Source organism: Ursus arctos, unplaced genomic scaffold (assembly GCF_023065955.2).
Source record: "Ursus arctos isolate Adak ecotype North America unplaced genomic scaffold, UrsArc2.0 scaffold_34, whole genome shotgun sequence".
In the NCBI taxonomy this organism is placed as follows: Eukaryota; Metazoa; Chordata; class Mammalia; order Carnivora; family Ursidae; genus Ursus; species Ursus arctos.
In genome coordinates, this window is record NW_026623030.1 from 25214118 (window position 1) to 25241818 (window position 27701).

The 27701-nt window shown below is 43.1% G+C and overlaps 1 protein-coding gene and 1 long non-coding RNA gene across 5 annotated transcripts; one reads left to right on the forward strand and one right to left on the reverse strand.

The window, feature by feature from the left end:
* Window positions 1-454: 454 nt before the first annotated feature.
* On the reverse strand, window positions 455-19213 carry LOC130542448 (uncharacterized). Its single transcript, XR_008957006.1, has 3 exons — window positions 19120-19213; window positions 18856-18952; window positions 455-9080 (listed from the first exon to the last, which is right to left on the reverse strand). It is a non-coding gene; the product is annotated as an uncharacterized LOC130542448 (long non-coding RNA).
* Window positions 13355-27504, forward strand: SNRNP35 (small nuclear ribonucleoprotein U11/U12 subunit 35). Of its 4 annotated transcripts, none has more exons than XM_026514738.4 (4): window positions 13355-13677; window positions 19634-19725; window positions 22081-22112; window positions 24818-27504. In XM_026514738.4, exons 1-4 carry the CDS (start codon window positions 13655-13657, stop codon window positions 25559-25561), a joined length of 891 nt encoding a protein of 296 aa, XP_026370523.2. In that variant the 5' UTR covers window positions 13355-13654; the 3' UTR covers window positions 25562-27504. The 4 variants fall into 4 exon arrangements, with proteins under 4 accessions (XP_026370523.2, XP_026370520.2, XP_048077589.1 ...); XM_026514735.4 differs by having other exon boundaries at window positions 22084-22112; XM_048221632.2 differs by lacking the exon at window positions 13355-13677 and adding an exon at window positions 20932-21046 and having other exon boundaries at window positions 19539-19725; window positions 22084-22112.
* Window positions 27505-27701: the final 197 nt, after the last annotated feature.

Genomic DNA, 27701 nt, shown 5'->3' on the forward strand with positions numbered 1-27701 from the left:
TTAACTCTTAGATCCCTCATAGAATTCAACAATCTGTTGGTAGCTAATCATGACCCTTCTCTCTCCATTGAGAAATTATGAAAACAATTAAGAGTTACAACAGAGGTTCTTAAAGGGACCACCAGCATTGGGATCACCTGGAAACTTTCCAGCAATGCAAATTCTTTTTTTTTTTTTTTAAAGATTTTTATTTATTTATTCGACAGAGATAGAGACAGCCAGCGAGAGAGGGAACACAAGCAGGGGGAGTGGGAGAGGAAGAAGCAGGCTCATAGCGGAAGAGCCTGATGTGGGGCTCAATCCCAGAACGCCGGGATCACGCCCTGAGCCGAAGGCAGAAGCTTAACCGCTGTGCCACCCAGGCGCCCCTAGCAATGCAAATTCTTGACCCACTGAATCAGAGACTTTGGGAGTGGGCCCCAGCAATCTGTGTTTCCACAGCCCTCCAGGGTTCTTTTTTTTTCTTCAAGATTTTATTTATTTATTTGAAAGAAAGAGAGAGCACAAGCAGGGGGAGGGGCAGAGGGCGAGGAAGAAGCAGACACCCCACTGATTAGGGAGTCCTTGGGGCTCCATCCCAAGACCCCGAGATCATGACCTGAGCTGAAGGCAGATGCTTAACCGACTGAGCCACCCAGGTGCCCTGCCCTCCAGGTAATTCCAATGCACGATCAAGTTTAAAAAACAATAAGTGATAGCATAGTGTTCAAAGGGGTAGGTTCTAGACCAGATCACAAGTGTTCAAATTGTGATTGACTCTGTCACTTGCAAGCTGTGTGATGTTAGGCAAGTAAATTGTGCCTTTACTCTGGGGCTCAGTTTTCCCATCTGTAAACCAGGGATAATGATAAAATCTAGTTTATGAGATTGTTGTGAAGTGCTTTAGAACAGTGTCTTGCACATAGTAAGTGCTCAAGAGATGTTGGCTAATATTGTTATTATTATTTTAAAAGATTGTATTTATTTATTTATTTGTTTGTTTGTTTATTTAGCGAAAGCGGGAGGAGGGGCAGAGGGAGAGGGAGAAAGAGAATCTCCAGCAGACTCCATGCTGAGCACGGAGCCCAACCTGGGGCTCCATCTCATAACCCCGAGATCATGACCTGAGCTAAAATCAGGAGTCGGACGCTCAACTGACTGAGCCACCCAGGTGCCCCTATGTGGGCTATTATTATTATTATAAGCTACTTTTATCACCTAAATATGAAATATAAGAAATTTCCCAAGTTCGTATTATTATTGGGGAATGAGATATGGAAAGCTGCATTAGCAACGTAGAATATGTTTATAACAAAACTTTTTAAAGTCACAAGATATATCATAATACAAAGTTTTAAAAAGAATTTCAAAAACACTCTTCCTCTGAGATTTAAGACCATGTATGCACCCCTCCACCCCCACCTTTGAGTAGAAACCAAAGTGACTGCGAAAGGTCATAACGTTATGCCTTATGGTTAAACAAAGGAAAAAGCGATGTGGGAAACAAAAGTAGTGGGTGGGCCACGCTTAATAAAAAAGCAGCTATAAATGTTTGCAAGCTTATGTCCACCAATAGGAAAGTTCCATTAGCAGCCCCTGGCTGGCTCAGTTGGAAAAGCATGGAACTCTTGATCTCAGGGTCATGAGTTCAGACCGCACGTTGGGTATAGAGGTTAAGTTAATAAAACTTAAAAAAAAAAAAGGGAAAGTTCCATTAGCAAATATCTGTGGTCCTATTGATGTAGTTTTGGTATGTAGGTGAGTTCCAGAGCCAGGGGCCAAGAAAGAATTCTTGAGATGTCTTTGGTGCAAAAAGGTGATTTTATTAAGGCATGGGGACAGGACCCGTGAGCAGAAAGAGCTGCTGCCCCAATATTGTGAGGAGCAACGGATTATATACTCTGGAGTTAGAGGAGGTAAGGAAAAGGGAGGTTTTCAAGAGAATTTTTGTATGCTAAAGAGGACACCTATAAGATATTGGAAGTCTTGCCATTGTCAAGTTAAGGTTGTTCTTCCCCTCTAGTAAAGCGTAACATTAAGACAGTTGGGAGTTTCCTTCTGGAAATTAGGTTATTGATAAGAATGCTTTTCTTCTTGTAAATCACAAAGACATTTTGTAAATTGAGGGAGACTCAGGTCTTGCAGGACTGTCATCTCTATTAGTCAACCATTTGTTTTTCCTTCCCTTAGATTTAGGGCAGCCAGGAGTGCCTGAGAAATGTCACACATGTCCCACCTGGGAGTGGGGGTCGGGGGGAGGTAGCCGGTGTCAGCTTGTGCTTTGTCCTCAGCTTGCCTTCTGTTCCTCCATCACTATTTTGATACATCAAGCAGAGTAAGTCTTACACTCCTTCTGAATACCTGTGACACCACTTACTTCCCGAGTGGTACACTCAGCATGGCTTTCTTCGTGTTCTCCACATTATTTTCTGGTCTTCTTACCCTTAAATCATGTACCGTAACAGCAAGGTTACGGATTTAGAGATTTTCCAGTTTGGCTTCAATGCCTGCAACCCTGGCTCAGTGACTTAATCTCAAGGAATTGAAGGTCTTTAGAAAGCAGTCTGGTTGCAGGAAGGGTGGTACCCAGGTCACTAGTTTTGAATCTGTTTGCATAAAAGCATACTTTTTTCGTTTTGTTTTGTTTGTAAACTTAGGCGACATGCTTATTCACGGTGAAGAGTGGGTGAAGAAGTATTAAAGGAAATTTTGGTGGAAGGGAATACAATCCTCCACCCCACCCTCCAGGCCAGCTCTTACACCCTGGAATGTAAAAATACACTCCTCAAAGAGTTGTTGAGACAATGAAGTGAGCCTAGCCCAGTGCCGGGCAAGTTTGCTGTAAGATTCTATTAGTGTGCAACTTCTACAGAAATCTCAAGTAGGGTGGTCCGTGCTGCCCTCCAGGTCTTCTGCTTGGTTTGTAAAGTAGTCTGTTATTAATTTTTAATTACAATCGACCCTTGAACAACATGGGGGTTCGGGACACCAATCCCCTGCACAGTCAGAAATCCACGTATAACTTTGGACTCCCCCAGAACTTAACTACTAAGAGCCTACTGTTGACCGGAAGCCTCACTAATAATATAAACAGTCAATTAACACATATTTTGTATGTTGTATGTACTATATACTGAATTCTTACAATAAAGTAAGCTAGAGAAAATAAAGTGTGATTAAGAAGATCATAAGGACAATACATTTACAGGACTGTCCTGTACTAATCGAAACAAATCCAGGTGGACCAACAGAGTTTAAACCCATGTTATTCCAGAGTTGGCTGTCTCTAGACCTGGCCATCAGGGAGATGTCTTTCAGATGACCCTTCAAGAGGCCAAGAAGCAAATAAAAAGATACTCAACATCACTAATTACAGAAGTGCAAATCAAACCATAAGGAGGTAACACCCTGCATAGCCATTGGGATGGCTATTATTAAAACAAAAACAACAACAAAACCCAGAAAATAACAAGTGTTGGAGAGGATGCGGAGAATTGGAGCCCTCCTGCTTTGCTGGTGGGAATGTAAAATGGTGCAGCTGATGTGGAACACAGTATGGCAGCTCCTCAAAAAATTAAAAATAGAATAACCATATGATCCAGCAATTCCACTTTTGGGTATATATGCAAAAGAATTGAAAGCAGGATCTGGAAGAGATATTTGTACACCCATGTTCATAGCAGTATCATTGCCTTTTAGCCAAAAGATGGAAGCAACTCAAATGTTCCATCAGCAGATGAATGGATAAGCAAAAATCGGTCTACCCATACAGTGGAATGACTTTCTGACAATTGCTACAACATGCATGAACTTGAGAACATGAGGCTAAGCCAACCACAAAAGACAAATGCTCTATGATTCCACTCATAGAGGTGCCTGGCATAGTCAAACTCATAGAAACAGAAAGCAAGACTTAGTGGTTACCAGGGGTAGGGGATTGGGAGGTTTCATGTAATGGAGACAGAGTTTCAGTTTTGCAAGATAAAAAAGTTCCGGTGGTTGGTTGTACAACAATATGAACATACTTCACAGCACAGAACTGTACACTTAGAAATTAGATGGTAATTAGAATTTAAATGGTAAATTTTATGTTTTGTTCGTTTGACCACAATTAACAACAACAACAAAAAAGGACAGAACTTGCTGGCCAGGGGGAGGGTTGCTGTTTGCGGCCAGCCTCCAACTGCGGCTCCTTTGGGTTCTGCACAGCATTCACGCCGGGACACTTCCCATGGGCTCTCTGCCGATGACTGAGCACGGTGGGGAGACTAGGACCATGACATTTATGTCCAACATGAGACAACTCGAATGGGCAATCTGCTCTGGGACAACCCACCCCAGGGGTCAAGTTTATGCTGCAGTCTGAGGCTCTTGCTTCCTGTTTCTTTCCTTTCCTTTCTTAGACACCAAACCTGCATCCTGGTCTGAAGGCTTTCTCTGCCCAGCGCTGCTTCCTCCTTCTCTGTGACTCGCAGCTGTATCTCCACTAACCGTCTTTGTGCTCCTAACTTGGTCTGAACCACTGTTAACAGGACGACCCAACTAACACAAGAAACACATGAATATATGCTCATTGTGAAAAATTTTAAAATGGTACTGGGGTAGATATACTTAAAAGTGAGAGGTCCACAATTCCACTGTTGTTCCCAGAAACAACTAATGCCTACACCTGCGTTAACCTAGTAGCCACTAGTAAGTGAGTAGCAAGTGGTTGAAATGTGGCCAGTCCTGATTGAGATGAGTTATCATTGTTTTTCTTTCAAGATTTAATTATTTATTTGACAGAGAGAGAGAGAGTGAGAGAGCACACAAGCAGGGGGAGTGGCAGACAGAGCGAGAGGGAGAAGCAGGCTCTCCACTAAGCAGGGAGCCTGACTCGGGGCTCCATCCCAGGACCTTAGGATCATGACCTGAAGCAAAGGCAGACACCCAACCGACTGAGCCCCCCAGGCACTCGGAGATGAGTTATAATTGTTAAGTACACACTGAATTCCAAACTGAGAATATAAGCCATCTCTCTGATGATATTTCTAATGATTACATGATTACATGTTAAAACGATGTTTTGGATGTATTGGGTTGAATAAATATTATTAAAATTAGCTTCACTCACTGGTTTCTTTTCACTTTTTAAATGCGGCTACTACAAAATTTAAGATGACATATGTGGCTGAGTCTATGCAACAACACTGTTCTACACCAGTGCAGTCTGACAGAACTTTCTACAGTGATGGAAATTTCTGTATCTACACTGTTGAATATGTGAGCCACTAGCTACCATATCTGTTGAGCACTTGAAATGTGGCTGATCCAACTGGGAAACTGAGTTTATAAATTGTAATTAATTAAGTCAGGGGCAACTAGGTGCCTCAGTCGGTTAAGCATCTGACTCTTGATTTCGGCTCAGGTCGTGCTCAGGATTCTGATCTCAGGGTCCTGAGATTGAGCCCGGCATCGAGCCCTGTGTCAGGCTTCGCCCTGACTGAGGAGCCTGCTAAAGATTCTCTCTCTCCCTCTGCCCCTTCCCCCCTCTTGACCCTCTCTCACTCTCTCTCAAAAAAAAATTTTTTTTAAGTTAATTAATTAAGTTGAACTTTATACAGCCAGGGGCAAGTGGCTAGAGGCTACCATACTGGCAGTAACAGTGCCTCCTGGACATTCATGTATGTACGTACTCTCACACACATATTTACATTTGATTGAGGTATAAATACGTTATACCTTGTATGTTAACATGCACAGATCTTAGATGTACATGTTTTTTAAAAATTTTATTTAGGGTGCTTGGGTAGCGCAGTTGTTAAGTGTCTGCCTTCGGCTCAGGGTGTGATCCCAGCATTCTGGGATCGAGCCCCACATCAGGCTCCTCTGCTGGGAGCCTGCTTCTTCCTCTCCCACTCCCCCTGCTGTGTTCCCTCTCTCACTGGCTGTCTCTCTGTCATATAAATAAATAAAATCTTTTTTAAAAATTTTATTTAAATTCAATTTAATTAACATATACTGTATTATTGGTTCCAGAGGTAGAATTCACCAATTCATCAGCTGCATACAACACCCAGTGCTCATTACTTCAAGTGCCTTCCTTAACGCCCATCACCCAGGTACCCCATCCCTTTACCCCCTCCCCTCCAGCAACCCTCAGTTTGTTTCCTATAGTTAAGAGTCTCTTATGGTTTGCCTCCCTCTCTCTTTTCGTCTTATTTTTCCTTCCCTTCCTCTATGTTCCTCTGTTTTGTTTCTTAAATTCCACATATGAGTGAAATCCTATGGTATTTGTCTTTCTCTGACTGACCTAGTTCACTGAGCATAATACCCTCTAGTTCCATTCACATCGTTTCAAATGGCAAGATTTCATTCTTTTTGATGGCTGAGTAATATTCCAGTGTGTGTGTGTGTGAGAGATAGGGTAGCTCTATTTTTAACTTTTTGAGGAACCTCCATACTGTTTTCCAGAGTGGCTGCACCATTAGATGTACATCTTGATGAATTTTTCATAAACGTGTAACTCTATAACCACCATCAAGATAAAGATATAAAATATTCCCAGCACCCCAGAAAGCCCCCTTATGCACTATCCCCATCAGTAACACCCTCCTCCACAGGAAACCTCTATTTTGATCCTTATCATCATCACAAGTTAGTTCTGCTTATCCTAGAATTTCCCATAAGTGAAAATGGATAGTCTGTACTCCTTTGAGTCCAGCTTTTTTGCTCATGATTGTATCTGAGAGATTCAACCACATTGTTGGATGTAGTAGTAGGTTTCTTCTTTTTTTTTTCTAAACACACACACACACACAGATGTATTTCATAAACTCTTAATTCAAGAACAACTTTAGGTTTACAGAAAAATTAGGATGTGAGTACAGAAACTGGGAATTGAGTACACACACCCAGTTTCCCTAGGATTAACACCTGACACTAGTGTGGTACACTGTTACAGTTAAGTAACCAATATCAGTTCATTAACTGCAGTCTATACTTTCTTCAGATTTCGTCAGTTTTTTTCCCAATGTCCTTCTTCTGTTTTAGGACTCCATCCAGATCACCACACTACATCTAGCTGCCATGTCTCTTTAGGCTCCTCTTGGCTGTGACAGTTTCTGATTTTCCTTGTTTTTCATGACCTTGACAGTTTTGAGGAGTACTGGTCAGGTATTTTGTAGAATGCTCCCTGGGATCTGTCTGATGTTTTTCTCATGATTAGAGGGGTTATGGGGTTATGGGTTTTGGGGAGGAAGTCTACATAGATAAAGTGCCATTTTCTGCACATCACGTCAAAGGCATATGCCATCAACAGGACTTATCACTGTTGATGTTGACCTTGACCACAAACTGAGGTAGTGTTAGGTCTCTCCACTGGAAAGTTACTCCTCCCTATCCCCTTTCCATGTTGTTCTCTTTGGAAGGAAGCCACTATGCCAGCCCACACTTAAGGGCTGGGGACTTATGCCCCACCTTCTTGAGAGAGGAATTAACTGCATACATTATTTGGAATTCTGCACGGGAAATGTGTCTCATCCACCCAGTTTATTTATTTATCTATTTATTTTTAAATTATTTACTTATGTATTTATTTTTGGTGGGCAGCAAAGCAAAGTTTATTGAGAGATAGCACAAAGCTCCCGAAGAGGGAGGGGACCTGAGAGCGTTGCCCCCCAGTTTATTTATTTAATAATTTATTTATATCAGTATAGACTCATGAATATTCATTTTATATTTTGGTTTATAATCTTTTTTATTTTTTATTTTATTTTTTTAAATTTTTTTATTTTTTTTAAAGATTTTATTTATTTATTTGACAGAGATAGAGACAGCCAGCGAGAGAGGGAACACAGCAGGGGGAGTGGGAAAGGAAGAAGCAGGCTCATAGCGGAGGAGCCTGATGTGGGGCTCGATCCCATAACGCCGGGATCATGCCCTGAGCCGAAGGCAGACGCTTAACCGCTGTGCCACCCAGGCGCCCCTGGTTTATAATCTTTTTAAAAAAATATTTATTTGAGAGAGAGAGAGCATGAGTTCTAGAGAGGGACAGGCAGACTCCCTACAGAGCAGGGAGCCCAACTTGGGTCTGGATCCCAGGATCCTGAGACCATGACCTGAGCTGAAGGCAGACACCCAACCGACCGAGCCACCCAGGTGCCCCTATTTTGGTTTATAATCTAACACTACTTTATCTGCTTTGGTCACTGGGAACCTTCAGGTGGCTCCCATGTGCCTGTGACATCATCATCATTGGTGAGTTTTTTTGTTTTTAGCACTTCCTTACTACTTTCTGGCACAACACATTGCTCCAAGCTCACCTTGTGTATTTCTCATCCCCATGCTAAAATTGCCGTTTCTCCAAGGAGCACTGGTTACTTTTACTGGAGAATACTAGAAACCAAGATCTGGATGTTAAGTCGTGCTATTGCTACTGGGGTGTGCATAAATATTTAACAAAATTTTTCCTATTGTTGTAAAATACACATACAAATTTACCATTTTAACTATTCTTAAGTGTGCAGTGCAGTGGCATTAAGTATGTTCACAATGTTGTGTAATCATCACCATCCATCTCCCCAACCTTTCCATACTCCCAAATTGAACCTCTGTGCCCGTTAAACATGAACATGAAACCCACCAACATTCTACATTCTGTCTCTGTGAATTTGACTATTCTAGGTCCTTCATATAAATGGAATCATATAATATTTGTCCTTTCATGCCAGCTTATTTCACTTAGCATAATGTCTTCCAGGTTAATCCATGTTATTGCAATGATTAGAATTTCCTTCCTTTTAAGGCTCAATAATATTCTATTCCATCTACACATATACCACACACTTTTTTAAAAACCACATACATGTATTTTTAAACACAATTTTAAGTCATAGATATTACTCATTTTTTACTCAATAATACATTTTTATTAATATATTTTAAGAAAATGTACTATGAAGAAAGCTACATTTACCTACGAAATAAAGATTCAATGAAAACTACGTAACAGTAAGACATCCTTAGTAATTAGAGAGAAACTTACCTTCTAAGGATTAGATTGAAAATGACATCAGTTGCAGAAATCATCCACTTGTAAGGACTGATCATAAAACGAGTGGCTGAAGAAAACCAAAAGACACCCACCATCAAATTTAAGCATGATTCTATCAATGAATTTCAAGTTGTAACACAATCAAGTTGTAATCTACCCAAATAGAAGCATCTATCAAAAAAAAAAAGATAACATAATCAGAATGCATACATCTATCCATTCCACAAATATTTATTGACCATATGGTTCTTTCCTCCTTCCCACACACGTTTTAAATCTGTGCTTCTTAACGGTGACTCTAATGGCAGGGGTCTTTCATTATGCTTCAAGAATCATAGGGCATAGGGTTGGAGCAGTACATACAGAAGCCTCAGTCACCATAAATACCTTGGGAGGGGAAGAAGAGAAAGAGAAGCAACTTCTGGAAACAAGCAGAATATATATTTTATATATATATATATTTATATATACATATATTTATATATATATAATATTATATGTATATTATATGTATATATATAAAATATATATTATATATATATATATTTTTTAAGTATTTTTTCAGTAGGTTTCACACCCAGTGTGGAGCCCAATGTGGGGCCTGAACTCATGACCCTGAGATCAAGACCTGAGTCGAGATCAAGGGTCTGATGCTTAACCAGCTGAACCACCCAGGAGCCCCTAGAAATAGTATTTTATATACAATCAGATGCTTAATCCCAAAATTAATAGTACCATACAGTACTGTAGTCCAGACTTTTTTTTTCAGACGGGGTGGGGACAGGCAGAGGGAGAGGGCTAGAGAGAATCTCAAGCAGATTCCATGCTGAGCATGGAGCCTGACGCAGGGCTCAATCCCAGGACCCTGGGGTCATGATCTGAACTGAAATCAAGAGTTGGAGCCTTAACCGACTGAGCTCCAGGCACCCCTTAAGATTTTCTTTTTAAGTAGTTTCTACACCAAACATGGGGCTTGAACCTATGACCCCGAGATCATACTCCACCAACTGAGCCAGAGAGGCACCCCCTGTAGTTCAGACTGAAGGATATTTCCTGTTTTGCCAGGCAACCAACTAAAGAGATTGGACAATGGTAGGTAATTTTTAATGTGATTCCAAATTTCACTGGAGGTGGGATTGTTGATATTGTGAAGCTAGGAGGCTTGTATTAAAAAATATATTATATATATATAATATATTTTTATTTTTTTAATTTTTTTTAAAGATTTTTATTTATTTATTCGACAGAAATAGAGACAGCCAGCGAGAGAGGGAACACAAGCAGGGGGAGTGGGAGAGGAAGAAGCAGGCTCATAGCGGAGGAGCCTGATGTGGGGCTCGATCCCAGAACGCTGGGATCACGCCCTGAGCCGAAGGCAGACGCTTAACCGCTGTGCCACCCAGGCGCCCCTATATATAATATATTTTTTAATAAGTATTTTTTCAGGTTTTCAGTATATATATATAGTTTGCCTTGGGAGAAAGTATTTACCAAGGTGCAACAAGAGCTATCAGCAAGAGCAGACACCCCCTTGTTCTGCCAACTGGCAGTGCTATTTGATAGTCTAGGACTACTGAAGCAAGGAAGTGCAAGAATAATTGCTAAGTTTTCTAGGGCTGAAGCAGTATAGTAGGACAATTCTTCCAGGGTATTACATTACACAGGGTAGCTTCATGATAAGCAAATTCTTCCCAGGGAGCCAACATGCCTATGGCCAGACCAATCCTAGCAATTTTCATACCTAAAGCCCTTTTGGTTCTATGAGGGACTGTGAGGTTTGTGGGCAGGGTGAGAGACATAGGGGATTGTATGAATCCTAGCATGACTTGTCTAGTGACCCAGGCATTGTTAATGCATTTGAAGGCTAGGGTTTGGTTAGTTATTCTTCCATAGGGGTTGCCAATATGGGAAGATAATTAAGGGGTTGCTACAGATGAACATGTACCCTTCAGGAGCACACCAAGATGGAACTGCTCCTGTTTTATTGTCCAGATGGTGCTCCTGATGACTGAGAAGGAAGAGTTGGCACAGAGGGAAGCTAGGGACCCTGCAATGTAAAGTTTATCGAGATCACAGTAAGGCTAGAACTTGGTTATTGGTTTGATTATAGCAAAACCTCTTCCAAGGATTCCAATGACAGGGCTTTTTATGAATCATTCCCCTGAAGATTACTGGACCCAACCATTGATGGTAAGTCCCATTATTCATCTTCTGCTCTGGGATGACCTGGCAGAGGGCAGTAGCGTTAGGGGAGGTGGATGAGATAAAGCTGCAGTTTGACAGATTATAGCAATCAGCTAATACAGAGGTGAGATTTACATCTATAGAGACCACACTAGGTCCCAGGTGGACATATCTTACACAAGAAATGAAATCATGGACAGGAATAATGTCAAAATAGGGAAAGGAGGTTAAAACAAAAGGGGTTAGGGTACTTCTGGGGTGGAGGAGCAATGGTATTTGATTAGAGGCATTGCACATGATCTTAATCTGTGGGGCAATGTTATTGAGTGGAGAGGAATGAAGAGGGAGCATTTTGTATTTGGTTGGAGTACCTGTCGTGACACACCCAGCAATTCCTTAAGCGGGGGGGGGGGGGTCTCCTGGCCTATGGCTTGGGACAGCTTAACAATGGAGCTGGTATTCCAATCAGAGGGGGTTCCCTCTTTGCTGGAACATAGTAGTAAGAATATTGTTAACTGGTTTTTCATCTTAAAGTGCATAGGACTTGAGAACGAAGCTTGGGACACCTGAGTGACTCAGACAGTTAAGCGTCTGCCTTCAGCTCAGGTCATTATCTCAGGGTCCTGGAATCGAGCCCTGAGTCGGGCTCCCTGCTCACTGGGAGCCTGCTTCTCCCTCCCCCTCTGCTGCTCCCCCTGCTTGTCTCTGTCTAGTAAAAAATAAATAAATAAATAAATAAATAAATAACGAAACAAAAACTTTAAAAAAAAGGTAGACTATAGGATGTCAAGGGTTATTATTTTTTTAATGTTATTTTTTAAAGTAATCTCTACACCCAACATGGGGCTTGAATTCATGACCCCAATATTGAGTTGCACATCTACTGACTGAGCCAGGCAGGTGCCCTGGTGTCAAGTCTTATTAAAGCCTAAGGGTTAGTAAAGAAGTCTTAGGTTAAGAACTCAAACCAAGGGAGCAGACAGAGGTCATGAATGACTCAGGCCAATATTGGGTGGTGGAAATGAGACAAAAGGGAAAAAATGAGAATTCAAGTAAAAGGAGGGTTCTGGTCTGGTCCGGAATCTTAGGTATCAACTGTTGGCTTTGGACCTTGTCTACTTCAGTTCTGGGTCTCCAAAATGGGAGTGACTCTCCAGTCATTTTCAGGATGTGGAGCCCTTTTTAATAAGAAATATGAATCTATGCGTGAGTCAGCCCCTTGTAGCTTTGCTGCACACAAGTGGTTAACAATACCTAATAAGGTCCTTTTCTTTATGTCTGTAAAGAATCTTTAAGTTGATATGTCTTCCAGTACATTTGATCTCCTCTTAAAGTTGTGACTATTTTTTTCTTCTCCTGGGGGACATTACGTAGAATGAATCTTTAACAAGTTTGGCCTTTCATATATCTTCTGTACTGGAGAATTTCTCCTTGTAACAAAGTAGAGGGCAAGTGACCCTTGACTAGGTTCATAGGGCAGCTGGTGATGATTTTGAACGGAGAAAACTGAGCCTTTCTAGTAGGAGTAGATCTTAGATTTAAAAGGACAAGCGGCAAGGTTTTGGGCTGGGGTGGACCAAAGGCAGTGAGTGGTTGGTTTGGACAACTGAGTTTTGATTATGCCATTAGAGTGTTCAGCTAATCCCGAATATTGAGGATGGTAGGTGCAATGAAAATGTTGAAAGATGGCCAGATTTTGCAGATGGCCAGATTTGTCCTCCTGGACAATTTGTCCAATAAAATGGGTTCCTCAATCATAATGTAGCTGTCAAGGAACACCCCAGGTGGTAATGATTTTTTCCTAATAGGTTTTTGGCCACTGCTTTTGCTGTTGCTTGCCTGCAAGGAAATGCCTCTGTTCCATGAGAAAACATACAGATCGTTACCATTGGGGAAACTGGATGAAATCAATTTGCCAGATGTCAAAAGGCCCGTTGGGAAGAGGAACTTGACCTAACGCAGCGTGATATGGTTTCCCAGGATTGTGCAAGGGGCAAACAGTACATTTTGAAATATTAGTTGGGCAATAGTTGGAGACAGCTTCCAATAGTATTGTTGTGCCCATAGGACCATTTTATTTGTGCCCCGTGTGTCATACAGATGAACATTTGTGAATCAGAAGTTTGAAGTGTCACATCTTTGGTGGCTTGGTCAGTGTAACGATTGCTCTTGGCTTCAGGGTATCAAGTTTCAAATGGGCTTGAACTTTTTTGTTTTTAAGATTTTTTTTTATTTATTTGACAGAGAGAGAGGCAGCCAGCGAGAGAGCGAACACAAGCAGGGGGAGTGGGAGAGGAAGAAGCAGGCTCCCAGCGGAGCAGGGAGCCCAATGCAGGGCTCAATCCCAGGACTCCAGGGTCATGCTCTGAGCCGAAGGCAGACGCTTAACGACTGAGCCACCCAGGGACCCCTAAATGGGCTTGAACTGTTATAAGAACTAAGCTGGAGGGAAGGAGAATGGAGTCAAGGAGTTTTAATAAGTAAGTTTTGGGGGTTTTTAAAAGATTTTATTTTTAAGTAATCTCTATACCCAACATGGGACTTGAACCTATGACCCCGAGATCAAGAGTCGCATGCTCCACCGACTGAGCCAGTCTGGTGCCCCTAAGTTTTGTTTTTATGGGTTGTCCAGAGGATGTTAGATACCCTGCTTCTAGAGCTTACCAAAATCATGGGTGACCCCAAAAGCATATCTGCTCTCTGTATAGACGATGAGAGCTTTATTTATTATCAATTGGCATGCTCTTACTAGAGCATATAATTCGGCTTGTTGGGCCACATGAACCTGGGATAAAGATCCTGCTTTGATAATTTTTTCAGTGGATACCAGAGTGTCCTGCATTGTATTTTTCTTGATCATTTTTAAGAAAGATTTTATTTATTTATTTGAGAGAGCACAAGCAGGGAGGAGGGCAGAGGGAGAGGGAGAAGCAGGTTCCCCGCTGAGCAGGGAACCTAACATGGGCTCAATCCCAGGACCCTGGGACCTGAGCCGAAGGCAGATGCTTAACCAACTGAGTCACCCAGGTAGCCTTGATCATCTTTTAATGTAAGATCAATCAGAAAACAAATAAAATCTGGATTTGGGAAGAGAATTTCATGAAAGTCTAATTGAGGGGTAAGTAATGAGTCAGTTACAAAGATGAAGTTGTGTTCAGTTGAGTTTTTGAGGGGTAAGGGAAATAAGGTAGCAGGATTGAGAGGAAGACAATGAGAGACTGAAATGTTTGGAGAGGAAGGAAACTGTAGTTGAAATTTTGTAAGTCAGCTGGCGGAGAGGTGTTGGGTGTGGTGGGAGTCTAAGACTTTTAACTGTATGTGGAACTAATACCTGTAGGAGAGAATCTAGTATTAGTTTTTCAGTGGCAGTAATGGGTATAGAGGCGGGTTGCTAGGGCAGGGGGTATGGGAGATAAATGTTTGGCCATGGGGTCTAACTGAAGACTATAATATCCTTATGGGGTGTTGCAGGCCTCTAAGCCTTTCGGAAAGGATTCCCAGATGAACAAGAAGGAAGAAGGACAGTTGACAATTAGGGTGTCCTAGAGTTGTGGAAAAGATGAGCTGGTTTTTTTTTTTTTTTTTTAAGGTATAAAGGTGGGGTGCCTGGCTGGCTCAGTTGGTGAGCTTGTGATCTTGAGTGGTGAGTTCGAACTCCATGCTGGGTGTAGAGATTACTTAAATAAATAAATAAACTTAAAAAAAAAGATATAAAGTAATCTTGGGCCTCTTGAGGCTATGGGATCAGGTTTGCCATGGAAGGCATATAAGGGTTGAGCTGTGAGGAAATAACTGGGAATCCAAAGGCGACACTACCCTGCAAGACCCAGAAACCCCGTAATTGTCTTTTAGTCTGAGGTTGAGGGAACTGGGTGAAGGTAGTAATTCTGTCTGGTTCTATTTTTAGCCCATCCAGCAAAAGGTGACCTAGGAATTTGACTGAAGCAGAACAGAGTTGTAATTTATCTTTAGATCTTTGTGTCCTTTGTTGGCTAATTGTTTGAGAAGACATTTAGCATCAGTGAGACAAGCCTTTAGGGTGGGAGAACATTGTAATAATTCATCTATATATTGTAAAGTGTAGATACCCCAGGGAAATCAAGACCTTTTAGGTCAGCAAATAGGTAGGACTTCTGGCATATTCCTGAGGTAGGACTACCCAAGTGTATTGTTGATTGTTCCATGCAAAAATAGAAAGATACTGACTTCGGGGTTGATAGGGATGCTGAAAAGGGCACTGCACAAGGCAATGACAGAAAAAGTCGTAGTTTCAGCTGGTATATTAAGGGAGGGTGTGGGAGTCAGGAACAATAGGGTGACAGGGTGTGGCTGTATTGGTAATTGCCCTAAAGTCTTGAACAAAATGCCTTCCTCTATTATGGGGCTTTTTAACTGGAAAAATGGGGGTAATACGAGGATTAGTAGTGGGGATGATCAATCCTTTGTTGATAAAATCTTGAACAATACGAGTTATTCTTTTAATGGCCATAGGGTTTAAAGGGTATTACTTAATATTGGGTAAGGCCTTTAACTGATCAATTTGAATAGTTATTGGGGGAGCTGAGGTTATGTGTCCTATATTGGTAGAAGAGGTTGCCCCCAATTGATCAGGGAGTGCATTTAGGAATTGGGGGGGGGCAGTGGACTGACTGGAGAGTAGTACTGGGCAGATCAGTTAGGAATTCTGAACAGTGAGAAGGCAAATGTAACAGCACTTCGTTTTTTTTCAGTCAAAGGAAATATAGGCCTGGTAAGCCTGCAAAAAATTTCTTCCTAACAAAAGTGCTGCAGGGGTGTGCCTGGCTGGCTCAGTCGGTAGAGCAGCAAATCTTGATCCTGGGGTCCTGAGTTTGAGCCCCACACTGGATATGGAGCCTACTTTAAAAATAAAAGAAAGTGCTGGGGATGAGGGCACCAATAAAAAGGAATGGTTGCCTTGTCAAGCGCCAAGAATGAACTCTAGGGGTTGAGATAATGGGACACTTTGTAGCTGATTAGGGACCCTGATCATGGTTAAGTGCTTTTGTATTTTGAAGCAGGGGACTGGAAAATAGATCACTGGTTGAGGATTGCAGAAGTTGCTCCAGGGTCTATAAGAATAAAACGTGTTAGGGGTGCCTGGGTGGCCCAGCATCTGACTCTTGATTTTCACTCAGGTTGTGATCTTGGGATGGTGGGATTGGGCTCTGTGTCAGACTCGTGGCTCAGGGCCAAGTCTGCCTGTCCGTCCCCCTCAGCTCCTCCCCCTGCTCAAACTCTCTCTCTGAAATAAATTAATTAATCAAATTAAATCTTTTAAAAAAAGAATAAAACCATCTTCATTCTGAATTGTTATGGGAGTTTCTCCATTAGTGTTTGCTAGGAGAAAGGGGAAAAATCCCCCTTTTGTCCTTGGAACATCACTAATCTGATAGAGGAATTGTTTTTGAGATTTTTTGTTTTTTTGGGGTTTTTGAGAGAGAGAGAGAGTACACACATATATGCATATGTGAATGGGGTAGCGGGGTGGGGGGGTGCACAGAGGGAGAAGGAAAGAGAGAATCCTAAGCAGGCTCCACACCCAGCATGGAGCCAGACTCGGGGCTTGATCCCTGAGATCATGACCTGAGCCGAAATCAAGAGTCAGTTGCTTAACTGACTGCGCCTCCCAGGCGCCCCAAGATTTTTGCTCTTTTGGAGCCATCTTTTATACTTCAAGCATTCCTTTTCGAAAGGTCCAGGTTTTTTTGTTTTGTTTTGTTTACAGTTGTTTTAAGTAGGCTCCATGCCCAATGTGGGGCTTGAACTCGTGACCCTGAGATCAAGAGTGGCTCACCCTACTGACTGAGCCAGTCAGGTACCTCTGAAATGTCCAGGTTTTTGCAAGAGAAACAGGTTTTATCAGTTGAGCCAGATGTTTTAACTTACGACATGGATTTGGGGTTTGCCATTTGTAGAGCCATAAGGTTAGCCATTTGTTCTTTTTAAAAATGTTTTAAATTAAAACAATTAAAAATTTTTTTTTAAATTTATTTTGTTATTAGCCGGTCATCTTTGCCAATCTGTTAGTGGTGGTGGCTAGATCATAAGGAGTTTTGGTGTGCTGGTCAGGGTCATGTCTGACCAGAGTTAAGACTGAATAAAGGAGGTCCTCTAGAAACACTGAATTAAACAATTTGATCCTTTATCCAATCTAAGGGTTCCAGAATTTTGGACAAAAACTTTTTAGAACCTATCAAAAAACTAAACAAGTTCTTCCTGTTTTTGTTTTGTTTTGTACTGCCTTCTAATTTATTGGGTGCCCACATATGGGGAATCATTTTGATTAAATTTGCAGCTACATTAGAAGTTTTTTTCTAGGGCGTCATTATGAGGAATTTTAAAATCCTGTAGGGGGGGTCTTCCTGTCCAGCTTTATTCTTCCATTCTTGGGCCTGTATAGGTCCAACAAGCATGCATACCAGTTGTTAAAGGCCAGAAGGGCCTGGATTAAGGGCACTGAAAGTCCAAATTAGTTGTCAGGTCAACTCTTCCGAATTTTTTTTTGGATTAGGAAAGTCTTTTGCAAGATTAATAAATTTTGTTTAGGACCAGAATGTCAAAGAAAGGACCTGATTATTGGGATACGGGCTAGTAACTTTGACTTTGAAAGGTGTTATGATGTTAGTTTTGGGAGGATGGATGGTGGCAGGGCTGGGGAGGGAGAAATTTCAGAGGGGAAAAAGGATATTTGGAAAGATCTGCATATAGCAGAGGAAATAGAAGGCATGCAGTGGGGGACAAAGAACTGGAAATGGAAGATGTGGAATAATTTTTGATTCAGTGTTGAGTTGTTCTAATTGTTTTTATCTTTGATTTTTGAGTTTTTTTCTTTTACAGAGGCTATGACTAAGTAGGTTCTTTGGGGGCTTCTAAGTACCAACTGAAATAGGCTTTCATTGATTTTGTGAAGTATGATAGCTTCACCTTTCCAGTTGTGCTCTTAAATACACCAATTTAGGGATATCAAAGGTGCCCCAATGAGGCCAGTGAAGTTTTAAATATTTAGTAATTTGAACCCAGGTTGAGGAAACCTACAGCCCCCTGGGCCATAGTTTTTTTGTTCTTTTAAGATTGTATTTATCTGTTTAGAGAGCGAGCACGAGCATGGGAGGGCAAAGGGAGAGCAAAGGGAGAGGGAGAGAAGCAGACTCTCACTGGGCGAGGAGCCTGAGGCAAGGTTCCATCTCACAACCTTGAGATCATGACCTGAGCCGAAATCAGATGGTTAGCCACCCTGGTGCCTCTGGGCCATAGTTTTTATCTGTACAATCAGCAGGCTGATCATTGAAATCTCTTTCTGAGAGACTGGTATCCATTCTGTATGGGAGGAACCCTCCCCTGAACTGCTAACAGTGAGGAACTCTATTACCCCCAAAAAAGTCTCAGGGTGACTGACTGTCTCAGCCCATGGAGCATGAGACTCTTGATCTCAGGGTCCTGAGTTCAAGCCTCACCTTGGGTGTATAGATTTTTAAAAAATAAAATCTTAAAGAAAAAAAAAAAAAAGGAAAGAAAGAAAAGTCTCCTGAGCTCTACCGAGGTGGGAGTTCGGGGATATGAGAGGACCATGCCTGTCACCCCCGCCCCCCCATTACAGGAGCCGTCCTAAGAGAAGAAACACGGGGTGCGGTGCTCACTTCGTCACGTCTGGAGGTCCGCAGGAGGCGCCGAGGTTGCTTCACATCTTTTCCTCGGTTGCTCCAAACTGTTTTAGGAAAAACCTCAGGAGCGAGCCTATGAGCGAGGAAAAAGGAGACAACTCTTTATTTAGGTTTGCGAACTACGAAGCACCATCCAACTCAGTTGGTGTGCCCGTCCCGAGAAGTGTTTTTATTTAAAGCTTGTTTACCCCAGCGAGGGAGAAATTTCAATTGGTATGGGTTGCCGAGTGATGGGCTGACCTCTTTTGCTCAGGTCTGTGAGACGGGGGGAACTTGCCAGGTGTGCAAACCTCAGGATGTTTATCATGATTCCAAGAGGGGCTGCTCTTCAGAGAACTCCACAAAATGGTGGCTGATGCAAGATGGAGTCAGGGTTGTCAAGCCTTCCCTGACCCCTTTTCTTCTGCAGTGTGAACCGGCACACGCATCCTCTGAAGACACCATAACATAATCCGACTCCCAAAGTGAGTCTGAGAATTGACAATCCCGCCGCGCTGACAGATCCCTTCGCTACGGAGGGCGATTCGGCTCCTCCCAGACCACTAACTGCACATTCGACAGTCTTTCAACTCAATCATTCAATTTAGCAGCTTCTGTCGTCGTGCAAAAGTTAAAAAAACGGAAAGCTCATTCTCTTCGGAGATAATATACCCTCGAGGCTCATCACACGTGGACTAAATTTCTTAAAAGCAAAAACGAAAAAAAAAAAAAAAAAATCACGGCTCGTGGCGAATCTGCTTCTTCCAATATAAAGGTCTGCTCCGGCTGGCGCGAAGAATCTCCTGGCGGTTCGAGTCTGTGGAGTCTGCTGGCTTCGGTGGGAAGGGAAGCTCGAGCCTTGCCGAGGTGAGTAGGAGCGGCCTGGCGGCAGCAGGGCCCACTCCGGCGGGAAGGACGAGGGAATTCGGCCCGGACCCTGTGTCCACTCGTGTAACGGCCGCCATGTTGAAGCCTGGCAAAGGGGGAGCCCTTCTGGGGTTGTGTTGCGGAAAGCGGGGCCGATAGCTCGGGTGGAAGAAGGGCCCCTTCTCCCCTTCTCCCACTCAGAGAGTGAGAGGGCGGGGTGGGGGGCAGCCTCGAGGGCCGGCGGTCGAGGCTGAGGTGGTGTGGGGCTGCTGGGAGTATAGGCTGTTCCACCTGGACTTCCGCCTTCGCGGCCGCGGCGCCACTGCGCATGCTCGGGAGGGCTCCGCGGGCTCGACTTGCGTTTTGTTTCCCACTTGGATGCTAAGCGCGGGAATATTCTAAACTCGGGGGGTTCAGTAAGGGGAGGCACGCTTTGTTGGACGGTTTCATAATAACGGATCTGTATAATAATTGATAATTATAAAGCACATTCACGGACACTGTCTTATCTAATCCTCACCAAAAACCTAGTGAAATGGCATGTCGGAACGTTTTACAGGTGATTTAAACTTTGCCCAAGAACGGACTAGGTCTTAAATGTGGTGTTCTGTCTCTGGATCCCGTGTTCTTGTTCACTTGCCACACTTTTGTCTTTAATGATTAATTTCCCCATCCATTTTCATCCCCCACCATTCATCTCTCAAGCCTCATTCCCGTCAATGAAATAATGACATGAATCTAAAAACCCAAAGAAGTTGTAGGAAATCTCAACATAATGCTGCAATGGAGGGACCACTCCCGGAAAGATGCATGAGAAGCCGTGAAGCCTGCTGCTCTGTTGGCATTTAGTTTTAGTGTTTTTTTTCTCTTGGCATTTAGTATTTTTAAAAATGATTTTATTTATTTGAGAGAGAGAAAACAAGCAGGGCAAAAGGGCAGATGGAAAGGGAGAAGCAGATTCCTCACTGAGCACGGAGCCCAATGTGGGGCTCCATCCCTAGACCCTGAGATGGTGACCTGAGCTGCAGGCAGACACTGAGCCACCCAGGCACCCCGGGATTTAGTGTCGATAGAAGTATAGCCATGAAGGAGAAACAAAATTCAGACTATCCCTTTGTAATTCTCTTCAGATTTTAATTTGAAGAATGATGTGGGAAACAAAGATGGAAGAAAAATTATTAAAAAATTATTCATTACTACCTACAGCCCACTGACAAGTCATTGAAACAGGCAGAGTGACATTCCTCTAGGGACTCAAGTGCCTCGATGTTGGTACCTTGCTAAGGTCAAAAGGCAAACTTAGCCCAAACGCCAGGATCCCGTAAGTCTACTTTAATATATAAAAATTCTTTTGGAAACTTCCTTTATCTCTACCCCTTCAAGATACGTGTTGGCAATCATCCCCCAAGCATATGACCCACCAATATATATCAGGGGTCTCATAACTCAGGTTTTTAGGCAGTAATAAATGACCCTTTCCCAACACTAGCTAGCCCCTCAAGGTCCTGGAAACCTTGCTTCCAAAATTCATAGAGACTTACACTATTCCTAAGTCCCTCCCAACTTGAAAGTAATAATGGACCACTCCTCATGACCCCGGTGCAGCTGTTTCTGCCCATAGGTCCTGTCCCCGTGCTTTAATAAAACCACCTTTTTGCAGCAAAGATGTCCCAAGAATTCTTTCTTGGCTGTAGGCTTCGAACCCTAAAGTCTTTCCTACATCAAAAAATTCTTAAGGCTTCAAACAGGAGTTCTATGTAGAATAATATGAGTTTTATTTGTTGGATCTTCTATGACCTTTTCTTGTTGATTGGGGAAGGGATTCTTTCCTCAGCCTCAAAAACACAGAATCCTGTTGTTGTTGGTCGTGGTGGTGGTTGTTATCTCCATCTTCAAAGTTTTATATTTTATGACAGCCATCTAAGGAAATACTAAGAGCTCAAGTCAAGCTCTGGAGTGGTAAAAGCCCTTGAATGTTAACTCCCTGGCAAGGCTACTTCTTAGCCTTGTGATTTGGGACAAAAGAAAGCTTTTTGTGTGTCTCTGTCCTCATCTGAAATGGCACTAATAATAGAACCTCTGTCCTGACAGTGTTGCGAGGTGAGGGGAATTAAGTGCTTAGCATAGTGCCTGGCACCTCCTAAGTCTTCAGTACAAGTTAACTATAATTATTACAGCCCGTGTGTGTATGTGTGTGTGTGTGTATTTTCCTGCAACCCTGTGATGGAGGATAGGGAATGTGGTCTAGAATGGTAGGGCCAGTAGAATGGAATGTTAGAGAATACTAGAGCAGGAAGAGAGTCAGACAACATAGTGCTCTCTCTTATTTTCCTTTTTTTTTTTTTGCATGTGGAGAAGTTCCAGCAATGAGAGAGAAGAAATACAAAGTGAGTTAGAGGCAGCACCCAGACGGGACTGAAATCCTCTCTTGTCTTGTTCCTCCAGCTGTGTTATCATCCTTTTACTGATAAGGATACCAGAGGCACCTTCTCCAAAGCTGCTGGTTAGCGATGACAGGCACACATATACCCTCCTTTTACAGTGTGGTGGCAGACAGTATAAAGTTGTTTTGCCTCTCAGTTTGCAATGAAGCATCCTTTCTGTCTGGTTTGGACACAAAAAAAAACTTCACTGAGTTTTGATCGGAGTTGGTTCAGTGCCTCGGTATTCATCAGGAAGTATCCTAGAATCTGGAGATAAAGTAAAGCATACACTAGACTAAGGAGTGTTTACTGTGCGCTTGGGGAAAATGTGAGTGGTACATTTACAGAAGAGGTGCCCTGAGCTGTGGGGCAGATGAATTTGCTTCCTGGGGAAGAGGTTGGAAGCTGAGCTTGGAAGGACCAATAGAATTTCCATAAGTGGAGATGTGGAAAGGAAGAAACTGCTCCCAGGAGAGGAAATTGCACAGGGAAAGACCTGGAGCTGGGGAACTAGGGCACATTTAAGGAATGAGGAGCGATCCTGCGTAAAATAGACTTTGCAGTGGGCTCTGGTAAGAGGCCGAGTGACGGTCAAGTTTCTTGAGCGCAGTGCCATTGACTTTGGATTTTATTCTGTGTTTGGTCTTTTTACTGGGAAAATAATTCCATAGTGCACCCCATAAATGATCACTCTCCTTACATAGCCCATCAACTGAAGAAAAAGAAAAGCAAAAAGATCCTTGAGGAAAATATGAGTAAAAGGGGAAAAATTATAGATGTTTTAATAAATGTCATGGAAAGATGTTATGAATAAGATTACTATATAAATTTGACAGAGCCCTGGCTTGTTTGTTTGTTTGTTTATTAAAGTAAGCTCTACCCCCAACGTGGGGCTTGAACTCATGACCCCTAGATCAGGGGTCACCTGCTCTACTGATTGAACCAGGCAGGCACCTGGAGAACTGGTTTTAAGGTAACAGATTTCTGTAATGGCTCTAAAGTTTTACGGAGGTGGCCCTGTGAGCAGTGGCAGTGTCTGAAATGTTGGCAAGCGCTATATTATTCCTGCAGATTCACCAGAATGTGAATAAATTGCCATGTTATCAGCCTCTCCTCTCAATTTAAACTTTCCTACCCTCTTTTTTTTTTTTTTTTAAAGATTTTATTTATTTATTTATTTGACGGAGAGAGAGACAGCCAGCGAGAGAGGGAACACAGGCAGGGGGAGTGGGAGAGGAAGAAGCAGGCTCCCAGCAGAGGAGCCTGATGTGGGGCTCCATCCCAGGACTCTGGGATCACGCCCTGAGCCGAAGGCAGACGCTTAACAACTGAGCCACCCAGGTGCCCCAAAACTTTCCCACCCTCTTTATTTTATTTATTAATTATTATTTAATAATAATATTTTTTATTATGTTAGTCACCATACAGTACATCCCTGGTTTTTGATGTAAAGTTCCATGATTCATTAGTTGCGTGTAACACCCAGTGCACCATGCAATATGTGCCCTCCTTACTACCCATCACCAGCCTATCCCATTCCCCCCCCACAAGCCCTCAGTTTGTTCCCACTCGCTTTAAAAAAAAAAATTATCCTGTATCAGAAGGAATAACAATTGCAGTATGCTTGTGGGGCTAAAATTACCATTGCAATCAATTCCCATGGCTTAAGGCAAGAACAGATTATCAGCCGGGGATTGGAAAGAAATCCCATATTCTCTTTGAACCAAAGAGCCTGTTGTGGCTGGGTCACTGTGGTTTTAGCTTTGCTGCCTATTGCAAAATACTACATCAAAAGCACCGTTTTCCCTTTAGTTTTGTGTTTTAAAAAAGTCCTTGCCTTTCTTATCTTTTAATGATGCATACCAAGACATTTACAGATGCGCATATAATATCTAGAATTTCCTTCAGAGTAATCTAGGAGTGGGGATGTGAGTGGGGCACAGATGAAACAAGACTGGCCACGTGTTGGTCAGAGTCTGGTGATGACTTTGTGGAGGGTTATGCCATTCTCTCCGTGGGTACATGTTTGAACTTCTTGGTAGTAAAGAGTTTTTAAAAATACCGTTTTTCTTTTTATTTATTTATTTGAGAGGGGAGAAAGTGCGCATGTACGCACAAGGGGGAGAGGGGCAGAGAGAGAGGGAGAAGCAAGCTCCCCGCTGAACAGGGAGCCCGATGCGGGGCTCGATTCCAGGACCGTGGGATCATGACCCGAGCCAAAGGCAGACGCTCAGCCGACTGAGCCACCCAGGCGCCACAAACACACCATTTTTCATAGCAGTTTCCAGGCTGGTTTTCCTGTAACCATTTTAGCCTGAAAGGCGAGCCTGGATTTTGATCCACTTTGCCACGTTATAATGTAGTTGGTAAGTGTCCTGATGTGACTAAATTGGATCATACACAGATGGATCAAACTCAAGCACATTGCCCTTTGCTTCTTCCCGGATTGGAGGGTGGAGCAGCGGGTGACAACATCTTGGAGCCCCACTGTCTGGCTTTGATACTGTTCCACCCACTTTGTAACTGGAAGGCTTCAGGTTCTTGGTCCTGCTTCCTTCCATATTGAAGGAGGAGTGGAATAACAGTATTTACTTCACGGGGTTGTTGTAAGGATTAAATGAGTAGCTTACAGTAGGTGCTACATAAAGGCTTCCTGTGATCCTTCCTAGAACATGAACGATTGGATGCCCATTGCCAAGGAGTATGACCCGCTTAAAGCTGGCAGCATTGACGGCACTGATGAAGACCCACACGACCGCGCCGTCTGGAGGGCAATGTTGGCGCGATACACCCCCAACAAAGGCGTCACAGGAGACCCCCTCCTCACCCTGTTTGTGGCAAGACTAAACTTGCAGACCAAAGAGGAGAAGTTAAAGGAAGTATTTTCCCGCTATGGGGACATCCGGCGGCTTAGGCTGGTGAGGGACTTGGTGACGGGCTTTTCAAAGGGCTATGCCTTCATTGAGTACAAAGAGGAGCGTTCTCTGATCAAAGCTTACCGGGATGCAGACGGCCTGGTTATTGACCAGCATGAGATATTTGTTGACTACGAACTGGAAAGGACCCTCAAAGGGTGGATCCCTCGGCGACTTGGAGGAGGTCTTGGGGGGAAAAAGGAATCCGGGCAACTAAGATTTGGGGGCCGTGATCGGCCTTTTCGAAAACCCATTAATTTGCCAATTGTTAAAAATGACCAGTACAGAGAGGGAAAAAGGGAAAAGCGGGAGCGATCTCGGTCTCGAGAAAGACATTGGGACTCTCGGACAAGGGACCGAGACCACGACCGTGGCCGGGAGAAGAGATGGCAGGACAGAGAGCCAACCAGGGTGTGGCTGGAAAGTGACTGGGAGAGAGAGAGGGACTTCAGAGATGACCGAGCCAAGGGGAGGGAGAAGAGGGACCGAAGTAAATAGAGGCTCACCACCACCACCACCAGAACCCAGACGAAGACATAGCATGAATAGAAGCACAGAGAGATTTGTGTTTTTATACAGTGTGTATGTCCAATGCTTGAATAAAACTTGCTGATGGTGATGGGGTCTGGAGTAAGTTTTCTTTCCCATCTGGAACCGAGGTTTAAGCTGAGCATGCTGATATTATGAAATTTCTCTTCATCTTGTTGTTCCAAGGACCCATTATTTAATAAACTTTAGAAACAGTTTTGTCCTCACTGGTATCTATACAGAAAGGCATGTGGCAGTAGAGAATTCTCTTTTAATTTGGCAGTAGAGAATTTGTTTTTGTGATCTTGATTTTCTCCTGTCTGCTGAAATTGACCATTTTGGGGGCTTGCAAAAAGAGGTGATGACCAAAAATCATTTGCATTGTTCTCAGATGCCTGGGAACCCGAATCTGGTCAGAGTAATTTGTTATCTTTTCCATCTTTATAGTGTAAAGGCTTGTTGAACTGAAATAAAAATGGGATAGAAAAGTGAATTCAGGGAGAATGTCCAGAACTTCATAGCAAAGCCAGTGTGAACAGTGGCCTGGGTCAGCAACCAGCTATTCTTGAACAAATGTAACTCCGTTCTTGAGCCAAATGCTGCCTTTTCTTCTTCCCTGTTTTTGGCAGGGAGGCTGGCATTTAAAATGAAGAACCAAAGTTGCAGGCCTCTGGGACTCTGGTTTGTGGCGCTCCAAAGAAATGAGCGTGAAATGGAAATGGAAGAGAAATCAATGACAGCCTTCGGTCTGGTTCTGATGGATTTGTCTTCTCTCGGACATCCGGCCTCCTCCCATTTGTTTGGGGGCTGGATATGTTGACCTTAGTTTCTGACGGCTTTGAAAAGTACCATGCTCTTCACAGGATTTTCACAAAGGTGACACTTAGCATTTTTGTTTCATCAATGGCTGTATCTTTGAAAGCTCAGGTTCTTAAAATTCAGGATGTTTCATGCAAAGTAAATGACTTCGTATCAAGACTCAACACATTCACAACTAGGTTTTTGCATTCAGAATATGAATCTCGTTGTTACGTAGGGAACCTGCTCTACCTTAAAACTGCTATTAGCTGTTAGAACAGTTTTAGAAAAATAGACTCTCTCCTTTGTAAATTTCCAGTGCAGAATTTTACTGTCTCCCACGTCTCAGAAAACAGCCGTGCAGGAACACCCTTCTGATTTCACTCGGGTTTCACAAAGTGCCCCCTGCTACGGCACGGGAAGCATGTTATGGGCTGGAGTTGGTAGGTACTTCCGCTAAAGGTGCGTTCCACATCAAGGAAGCATGTGTGGGGAGACCGTGTCAAAAGAAAGAAATCCAGTCATGGTGTTTACATCGTCCAAGCCAGCGGTTATCAACTCTGGGTTCCCGAACATGGATGGGTTAAGTACATATGCACACTCAGACCCCATCCTTGACATTCAGGCTTCATCTTGTATGGGCCCTGGTAACTAAACAAAACAATTGGTAGAACCCCACAGCAGGGACCTTAGCAGTAGCCACATGACAAAGGCATACACCCTATCACCTAGCAAGTAATTCTTGTAGTTTATTCTGCAGACTGACATATGTGTACAAAAGTGTGCAGTGCTGTTTTAGGCAGTAAAAGATTGGAAGGAAGCTCCCTGTCCATCACGGGGGTTACGGACAAACATGAACGAATTACGCATCTACATGGGAGACCAGGGGTCCTCAGTCTTGCACTATTACATCTGGTGTGGAAGAGTCATTGTTGTGGGGCTGTCCTGAGCATGGTAGGAGGTCGAGCAGCCTACCCACTGGATGACAGTAGCAGTTGTGGCAACCAAAACACCAAAAACGTCTCCAGACATTGCCGCATGTCCTCGGGGGACACTGAGACCCACATCTTATGTGCTGAGGTGGAGTCATCTTCAGGGTATTCTAAGAAAAGAAAGGTACAGAATAGCACATACATAGTATGCTGCCGTTTATGTAAAAAAAAAAAAAAGGAAAAAATACATTTTGTTACATAACTGCATGTATATTTATACGCTCTTTCAAGATGCCCAAGAAACTGGCCACACTGGTCACTCCTGGGGAAAGGGCAACTAAAGGGGGCCGGGGGGGGGGGTTCCTTCATACACCTGCTTT